This window comes from Pelophylax lessonae (genome assembly GCF_965119305.1).
Source record: "Pelophylax lessonae genome assembly, chromosome: 6".
In the NCBI taxonomy this organism is placed as follows: domain Eukaryota; kingdom Metazoa; phylum Chordata; class Amphibia; order Anura; family Ranidae; genus Pelophylax; species Pelophylax lessonae.
This window is the reverse complement of record NC_138773.1, coordinates 42147298-42157106: the sequence shown is the minus strand read 5'-3', so window position 1 is coordinate 42157106 and position 9809 is coordinate 42147298. Positions and strand designations below refer to the sequence as shown.

General features: G+C 44.9%; 1 protein-coding gene across 1 annotated transcript in view; it reads right to left on the bottom strand.

The window, feature by feature from the left end:
• Positions 1-2589, bottom strand: part of TCTN3 (tectonic family member 3) — a 22802-nt gene extending 20213 nt beyond the window's left edge. The window contains exon 1 of the mRNA XM_082261369.1: positions 2458-2589. Within this exon, the coding sequence (XP_082117495.1) occupies positions 2458-2533 (76 nt within the window). The 5' untranslated portion in view covers positions 2534-2589. The remainder of the gene's footprint in view (positions 1-2457) is intronic.
• Positions 2590-9809: the final 7220 nt, after the last annotated feature.

Here is a 9809-nt window from a genome sequence, read left to right as displayed (position 1 = left end):
TGAATGGTCCGCTAGTGTGAAAGGGGCCTAAAGTGGTTGTAAAGCTTTTTTTTCTGTATGAAAATAACAAACATGTTATACTTACCTGCTCTGTGCAATGCGTTTGCACAGAGCAGCCCCAATCCTCTTCTTCTGGGGTCCCCCCCTGATGCTTCAGGTTCCTACTCTTCATCGGGTGCCTCCACAGAAACCCCCTTTCTATGGGGGCACCCGTGCGGGCTCCCTCCCGAGTCCCACTGCTGCGTCCATTGACACAGACAATGGGACTCAGCCCGCGCACCTGTGTCACCGTATTTTTTTTTAAACAAACAAACGTTTATTGAGTTAAGTACATCACATATGAAAATACAAACAGGTATAGGCATTGTCATGGAGAACATTGCTTAGGCATATGGTACACAAGGTTAAGTCATGTAAGCAAACAATATCGAGCTAGCCCCCCTTTACATGTTGTGTCACCGTATTTGATTGACAGCAGCAGCAGCCAATGGCCCCTGTTGCTATCAATCTGTCCAATGAGGAGAGAGACAGCAGCTGGAGCTGCTGCGCTCATCCACATCGCTGGATCAGATCTGGCTCAGGTAAGAAAAACGGAGAGTCTGAGGGGGAAGCTACAGCACAGAAGGATTTTCACCTTAATGCATAGAATGCATTAAGATGAAAAACCTTAAGGCTTTACATCATTTTTTAAACCTAATTAGTCATAAAAATCCCCCCCCCCCCCCACTCCTTTGTGGCTATTGAGAAATATATTTAAAGTAGAATTCCAGTCTAAACCCAACTTGTCCTAAAAATGTCCCCCCCCCCCCCTAACACCTATGCTAACTAACCTGTGTAAGAAGGATGCATATACTTACCTATTTTCTGGCCCCTCCAGTCATGTGATCCAGCACCCCTGTGTCAGCCAGCAGCAGCTGCAGGGGAGAGGCGAGACAACTAGGGTTACTACCTCATCCCTTTAAACCAGGACACATAATAATTACACAGGTTCTGTGGCTGATTAAGGTGGTAATTAACCACTTAAGCCCCGGAAGATTTTACCCCCTTCCTGACCAGGGCCTATTTTGCGATTCGGCACTGCGTAATTTTAACGGACAATTGCGCGGTCGTGCGACGCTGTACCTAAACTAATTTGACATCCTTTTTTTCCCACAAACAGAGCTTTCTTTTGGTGGTATTTGATCATCTGTGCGATTTTTACTTTTTGCGCTATAAACAAAAAAAGAGCGTCAATTTTGCAAAAATAACAATATTTTTCAAATTTTTTTATATCAAATTCCCAAAAAAAAATGGCAAAATCAAAATTTTTTAAAATTTTAGGCCAATTTGTTTTATGCTACATATGTTTGGTAAAAAAAAAAAAAAAAAAAATCGCAAAAAGCGTATTTTGATTGGTTTGCGCAAAAGTTATCGCGTTTACTAACAAAGGGAAAGATTTTTGTCATTTTTGTTGTTTTTTTTTTTAACGCGTAATGGCGGCGATCTGTGATTTTTTTTGCGGTACTGCGACATTGCGGCGGACAGATCGGACCCTTGACTGACATTTTTGACACTTTTGGGGTTACCAGTGACATTTCTATAGTAATCAGTGCTATACATATGCACTGTTACTGTAAAATGACACTGGCAGTGAAGGGGTTAACTTTTTTTTTAGAGGGAGGGGCTGTGTGTGTCCCTAGGGGCGTGATTCTAACTGTGATTGGCTGTGGCTTGAGGTGTAGGAACAGTGATCAACGGTTCTACATAGTCGGGTCCGCCAGTCACACTCACGGGGGTCCGTGACCGTGCGGGAGCGCGCCTCCGGCGGCGTGTGCTCGCTCCCTAGACCCTCACAGGCTAGAGACGTAGATCTACGTCACTCTGCCTGTGAGGGGCTGACTGCCGACGTAAGTAGTCGTGCGGCAGTCGGCAAGTGGTTAAACTCACTTAGTGCCTCAAGTGCATTATATCAGCCTCAGAACCTCTGTAATTATTATGTGTCCTGGATTAAAGGGATGAGGTGGCAACCCTATCAATAACGGAGCGGTGATGTCACCCATAGGCTCCCATGTGATGTCCCAGCCATTGTTGGCACTCCCTCCTCTCCCCTGCAGCTGCCTCAGGCTGACACAGGGGTGCTGGATCACATGACTGGACCAGCCAAAAATCAGGTAAGTATATGCATCCTTCTTACACAGATTAGTTAGCATAGGTGTTAAGAGGGGGTTGGGGACATTTTTAGGACTAGTTGGGTTTAGACTGGAATTTTTTTTTTTAAATATATTCCTCAAAAGCCACAAAGGATAAAAAAAAATCCACTTTGTGAGCATCAGATGCCTTTACAAACCCAGTTAACACCCTGTAAACATATCAGTGACATCATGCATCAAGCTGTATAGGTGGCAGGTCCGCTTTTATTATGTCTGTATTATGTTTAGTGTTACAGAGGAGACCCCTGCACTCTAAACCACCACTCACCGCTCGAGGCTCCCCTCACCGGCCCGGCCTGACCCCACAAGGCGACAACGATCAGCAGTACCCTGGAAAGAGCCATGACAAGGCCGCAGCGTCACGTTGCCACAGCAACCTCCTCGCCTGACGTCATTCTTGAGCGACAACAACAGAGTCGCAGCCGCGGAGCCAATGAGAGCGCGCGACGTCCCGTCCAGCGATCTCCCGCCCTCCAATCAGGCCGTACAGTGCTCTGTTAGTGATGGTGTAGTGTCGCTAGTCACCACCGGAGGCCGCTGTGGCATTTGTGTGTACTCAGCCCAATGAACCGACTGTCTCCATGGACACAACACATCCTGTATAATAAATAAATGGAGTTTTTATCTCATTTCTCAGCCAAACACTTCAGTTATCATTAAATTGCGTCTCAATGCATATATCAGGCGTAGATACTCTTCCTGAATCACAAAGTCCTTCAAAATTGTTTATGAACAATGATCACCTTCATAGTACTACAAATAATGTGTAAGTTAAGCCCAAACTTTTTTATTTTTTACATTTTGGATAGAGCAGGGAATAGGTAAAACCTTTGCCATTTTATTTTTTGATGTTTGGGTACCTCAAAGGAAATTTCCCTTCACTTCCTGTCTCACAGACACAACAGGAAGTGAGAGGAAATCTCCCAACATCAGTAGAATTCCTTACTTAGACAATTGTCCCTGAAACAAGTGTCCTCAATTGGGAAATGTTGCCTCATCTTTCGTTCTTGGAGCAACAGTAACATTTTGGATTTCCGCTGACTTTCTTATGGCTTGTTCACAAAAAAGCATGGGCCTATACCCCTTAGTGACAATGGCCACCAGAAGGCTGAATCTTCCCAGCGGCAACACTGTCAGCAATACAAACCTGGAAAACTGTCCAATGCCTCTAGCACTGTGCCCATACACCAAATGTAGGGGTGCTTGCTGGAATTATGGTGGCATTGTGTTATAGCTCAGTTATAATAAATAGCCAGCATGCTACACATGTACCTAAAAAATGTACTGACATCAAAATGCAAAAGTGGTGACATAAAACATGAACATCCATCCATTTTGGTGTCACATGTGTAGCGCTACTCCTGTAGGAGCCCCAGGAATTACTGTCAAGGTCTTCCCAACTTCTGCCCAGCAGCCAGGCACACGACAGGCTCATTCATTCTTTCTTCCAAGGACCAATCCAGGGGATGCCTTTTTTATTTTTGGAGAATTTGGAGTTGAGGGAAGTGGAGGGATACTCCAAAGATAAGAACTATGTTCAACTGGGGACTTGGTTTCCCTTTCAGGACAAGCTAGGATGAAGTCCTGGTTTGTAACAAACAGTAGACTTCAGCTTAAAGCGGAGTTCCACCCAAAAGTGGAACTTCCGCTTTAGGGAGTCCTGACCCCCCGACATGCCACATTTGGCATGTCATTTTTTGGGGGGGGGAGCGGGTACCTAGTTTTGACAGGTACCCGCTCCCACTTCCGCTCGGAGCGCCGCGGGGCCCTGAGCGGAAGTTCTCCTCCCCCTCCCTCCCTGCAATCTTCTGGGACACGTCAGAGGTCCCAGAAGATTGCCGGCCAATCACGGCGCGCAGCGCGACTCGCACATGCGCAGTGGGTACCCGGCTGTGAAGCCGCAAACTGTAACAGCCGGGTGCCCACAGCAGTGATGCCGGCGCCGAGGGAGAGGATCGAGGCTTCCGGCGGCCGCATCGCTGGACCCTTGGACAGGTGAGTAAATGGCTGGAACTCCGCTTTAAGAAGTAGTAGAGCCAATAGAGCAAAGTCCCTTAAAGTAGGAAAGTGTCTGGACAGAGCTCTTCAGGACACCAGCTTGTGTTCCCTTCAATTGACCCACAGCTGACTATAGGGCACCAGAGGGGTAGCTTGAAGCACAAGGTCCCCAAGATCTTTCAATGTCTGTACTCACAAGGCCAAGGACAGATATGGAGCCCCCTTCAAATCTTCCAAGCGATGCCCTCCAGTGATACCAGACAGATCTATGGCAGACATCTCCCCTCTGTCAGCTTCTTCCAAGCACCTGGTTCTTAGCATTCCTCCTTCAGGTTCCCCACCATCAAAGCCTCTCTGGGATAGTCTGGGGCTGTATCAATATTCATGCTGCCATCTACATAGCTCCACACCTATCATCCAGAAACTTCTCCAGCTACCTGGACACAGAGGGAGCTATTCAGCAGACTGGCAGCAGCAGAGCACACAGATAAGACCTGACTAAGCAACTGCAGCTCACTGAGTACAGTGAGCCAAACTATGCTTTTACCAAATATACAGCCACTCTGATAAACACTAGCACTTATCTAACTGTCCTAGCACCTTGTACCTAGGAAGGTGCTACACATGTATCAGGCCTCAGTAAGTACACAAGTTTGAGTTGTTCTATTTACAATGTGTATACCCAGGACTAACAATCCTGACCCTTCCCTGTTCCATCCAGGACTAAAATTCCTGATTCTTCCTTTTTCTGCCCAGGACTAATAATCCTGACCCTTCCCTGTTCTACCCAGGAATCATAATCCTGACCCTTCCCTGTTCTACCCAGGACTAATATTCCTGACCCTTCGCTGTTCTACACAGGACTAATATTCCTGACCCTTCCCTGTTCCATCCAGGACTCAAATTCCTGACCCTTCGCTGTTCTACCCGGGACTAATATTCCTGACCCTTCCCTGTTTCATCCAGGACTCAAATTCCTGACCCTTCGCTGTTCTACCCAGGACTAATATTCCTGACCCTTCACTGTTCTACCCGGGACTAATATTCCTGACCCTTCCCTGTTCCATCCAGGACTCAAATTCCTGACCCTTCACTGTTCTACCCAGGAATCATAATACTGACTCTCCCCTGTTCTACCCAGGAATAATAATCCTGACCCTTCCCTGTTCTATCCAGGAATCATAATCCTGACCCTTCCCTGTTCTACCCAGGAATCATAATCCTGACCCTTCCCCATTTTACCCAGGAATCATAATCCTGACCCTTCCCCATTTTACCCAGGAATAATAATCCTGACCCTTCCCCATTTTACCCAGGAATCATAATCCTGACCCTTCCCCATTTTACCCAGGAATCATAATCCTGACCCTTCCCTGTTCTACCCAGGAATCATAATCCTGACCCTTCCCCATTTTACCCAGGAATCGTAATCCTGACCCTTCCCCATTTTACCCAGGAATCATAATCCTGACCCTTCCCCATTTTACCCAGGAATCATAATCCTGACCCTTCCCTGTTCTCCCCAGGAATAATAATCCTGACCCTTCCCTGTTCTACCCAGGAATCATAATCCTGAGCCTTCCCTGTTCTACGCAGGACTAATAATCCTGACCCTTCCCTGTTCTACCCAGGACTAATAATCCTGACCCTTCCCTGTTCTACCCAGGAATCATAATCCTGACCCTTCCCTGTTCTACGCAGGAATCATAATCCTGACCCTTCCCTGTTCTACGCAGGTGTAATAATCCTGACCCTTCCCTGTTCTACCCAGGAATCATAATCCTGACCCTTCCCTGTTCTACCCAGGACTAATATTCCTGACCCTTCGCTGTTCTACCCGGGACTAATATTCCTGACCCTTCCCTGTTCCATCCAGGACTCAAATTCCTGACCCTTCTCTGTTCTACGCAGGAATCATAATCCAGACCCTTCCCTGTTCTACCCAGGAATCATAATCCAGACCCTTCCCTGTTCTACGCAGGACTAATATTCCTGACCCTTCGCTGTTCTACACAGGACTAATATTCCTGACCCTTCGCTGTTCTACCCAGGACTAATATTCCTGACCCTTCACTGTTCTACCCGGGACTAATATTCCTGACCCTTCCCTGTTCCATCCAGGACTCAAATTCCTGACCCTTCACTGTTCTACCCAGGAATCATAATACTGACCCTTCCCTGTTCTACGCAGGAATCATAATCCAGACCCTTCCCTGTTCTACGCAGGACTAATATTCCTGACCCTTCCCTGTTCTACCCAGGAATCATAATCCTGAGCCTTCCCTGTTCTACGCAGGACTAATAATCCTGACCCTTCCCTGTTCTACCCAGGAATCATAATCCTGACCCTTCCCTGTTCTACCCAGGAATCATAATCCTGACCCTTCCCTGTTCTACGCAGGACTAATAATCCTGACCCTTCCCTGTTCCATACAGGAATCATAATCCTGAGCCTTCCCTGTTCTACGCAGGACTAATAATCCTGACCCTTCCATGTTCTACCCAGGAATCATAATCCTGACCCTTCCCTGTTCTACCCAGGAATCATAATCCTGACCCTTCCCCATTTTACCCAGGAATCATAATCCTGACCCTTCCCTGTTCTACCCAGGAATCATAATCCTGACCCTTCCCTGTTCTACCCGGGACTAATATTCCTGACCCTTCCCTGTTCTACGCAGGAATCATAATCCTGACCCTTCCCTGTTCTACCCGGGACTAATATTCCAGACCCTTCCCTGTTCTACGCAGGACTAATATTCCCGACCCTTCCCTGTTCTACTCAGGTCTAATAATTCTGCCCCTTTCTTGCTTCACCCAGAATTATAAAAAAAAAAAAAAAAAGAATGTTTTTGGCTGAAACTGAGCTTTAAAGTTTATACAAACCCCAAGATCAAACATGTAATATAACATACTGTATATAAAATATATATTACAGTTCACTGGTCTTTAGATGTGGTGACTGAATGAGTTTTCTCTTTTTAGGCTTAGTAAGGAAAAATATTTTTGGTCCTGCAAAAAAAATATTGTGTCCCGGTGCACAGAAGTTAAATGTCAAACAAGGTTATCAGCTTTCCCAGCTATTTTCTGTGAACTAACGCCCCCCCGCCCCCCACCCCCCAATATTATAAATGATGAAGAAGAAGAGAGGGAGGAGGTGTTCTATACTCCTGTCCAAGGGAGACAACATATAAATAGAGTACAGTAAGTGTTGTCATCCTAGGTCAGGAAGTATGTTACTTGCAGGATTATCAGGTGAAAATAAAGAAAACGATTGCAGCCATCACTCTAAGGACTGGTAAGCTGCAATATATTGCATATTTCCTTTTGAGTTTACATTACTTTTTTTGTATATTGATAGCTGGAAAAAATAGTAGAGGATGGTTTATTTATTTTTTTGGCTCTGATTGATATTTCCCTTTACTTCCTGTCCAGGAGACACAACAGGAAATGAAAAGAAATCTCTCCAAATCTGCTCTTAGTTGTTTTCAGCACAGGTGTCGCTACTGGAAGATTACGCCACACCCCCAGTTCCAGTGACAGCTGTAAAATTCAGGATTTCCTATCACCTTCTGTCTGTGACAATATTGTTTTTTTAGATCTAATACAGAGTGTGGATCAGCAATACAAACTGTATAGAGGTACCAAACCTTCCAAAACTAAAAAAAAGAAGAGTTTCCTGGCTCCTTTAACTACTTTACCACTGAGTACCGTAGTACTACTGCGGCAAAGTGGCTCGTTATCGTCTGACGACATAGTACTACGTCGTCAGACACTCCCCTTGTGGGCGGCGCTCGTGCACCGCCGGAGGCTCGCTCCCGCTGTTTTCAGTCACAGCGGGAGTCGGGCCAGGGGAGGAGCAGCGGCGATCGCCGCCGCTCTTCCCTGATCGTCGGGGATCGAGTGTGGAGATCCGCCCGCCTGTGTAAACACAAGCAGGCGGATCTCTGAAGTGACAGGCAGGGTCAGATTGCAGGATTCAGCATAGCTGAACCCTGGATCTGTCCTTGTGTCACTCAGTCACCTCCCCCCCCACACGTCAGTAAGCACCAGGCATACATTAACCCCTCCCTCTCCAATAAAATTAACCCCTTCCCTGCCAGTGTCATTTTTACAGTAACAGTGAATATGTATAGCACTGATTACTGCAGTAATGTCACTGGTATCCCCAAAAGTTTCAAAAATGTCAGTCAAGGGTCCGATTTGTCCGCCGCAATGTCGCAGTCCAGCAAAAAAAATCGCAGATCGCCGCCATTACACGTTAAAAAAAAAACACCAAAAATGACAGAAATCTTTCCCTTAAGTTAGTAAACGCAATAACTTTTGCGCAAACCAATCAAAATACGCTTATTGTGAATTTTTTTACCAAACATAGGTAGCAGAAAACAAATTGGCCAAAAATTTTAAAAAATTTTGATTTTTACATTTTTTGGGGGGGAATTTCATATAAAAAAATTTGAAAAATATTGTTGTTTTTTCAAAATTTATGCTCTTTTTTTGTTTATAGCGCAAAAAGTAAAAATCGCACAGGTGATCAAATACCACCAAAAGAAAGCTCTGTTTGTGGGAAAAAAAAGACGTAAATTTCGTTTGGGTATGGCGTCGCACGACCGCGCAATCGTCAGTTAAAGTTGCACAGCGCCGAATCGCAAAAAGTGGCCTGGACGTAAGACAGCAAAATGCTCTAGTGGTAAAGTGGTTAATTATTATTTTTTTTTTTTTTGCTTAGGACGTTCAGTACTGCATAGATCAAGAGAAAATGTACATTTATTATTAATTATAAAAGTGATATTGTGAATAATTTTTTTTTCCAAAATACATTTAAAAAATTACAAAGATCAAAACACTTTCAGACAAACAGATGCCAATGGAACAAGTGAATAGGTCTGCAACAAGTCAAAGCGGTGCAACATTAAGATAGCGCAGATTGCAACATTTTTACCAATGCGACGATTAAACAATGAGTCTCAATGAATGTTCACGTTGAATGTGATATATCACGTAGGAAATAGGAAAAACCCTATTTGCGACATTTCACGGAAACGTTGCAATTTATGTGAGATAAAACTGAAAAGACTAGCATATGTTTTGGCACATTAAATAGTCACAGTTAGTCTGTGGTGCAGTACTCCAAATCATCCGTAAGGGCAGTGGTTAGCACTTCTGCCTTGCAACAATGGGGTCCTCAGTCTGAATCCTGGCCAGGACACTTATGTCTGCATGGAGTTTGCGTGTTCGTTCTGTGCTTGCGTTTCCTCCAGGAATTTCGCTTTCCTTCCACACTTTAAAGACATGCTGGTGGGCCAATTGTCTCCTGTCTAAAATTGGCCCTGGTATGATATTCTGGCTGGCTCGCCAACAGCAAATAAAACACTCTGAGTCCCAAGGATAAAAAACTCTATATAAATTATTTAAAACCAAGTTCACTACAAAATAGTAGACAATTTGTGACAACTGTGCACATAATTTCCATGTCTCTGTCAGTTTCTCACACTGTGCCACCAATTGTCTATCAGACCCAATCGTCTCCTGTAGAGAAATATAATCAAGGACAAAGTATGAGTTTTTGGGCCATTATAGAAGTAACTATGTGGTCATATTTAAACAATCAATTCAGCCAAG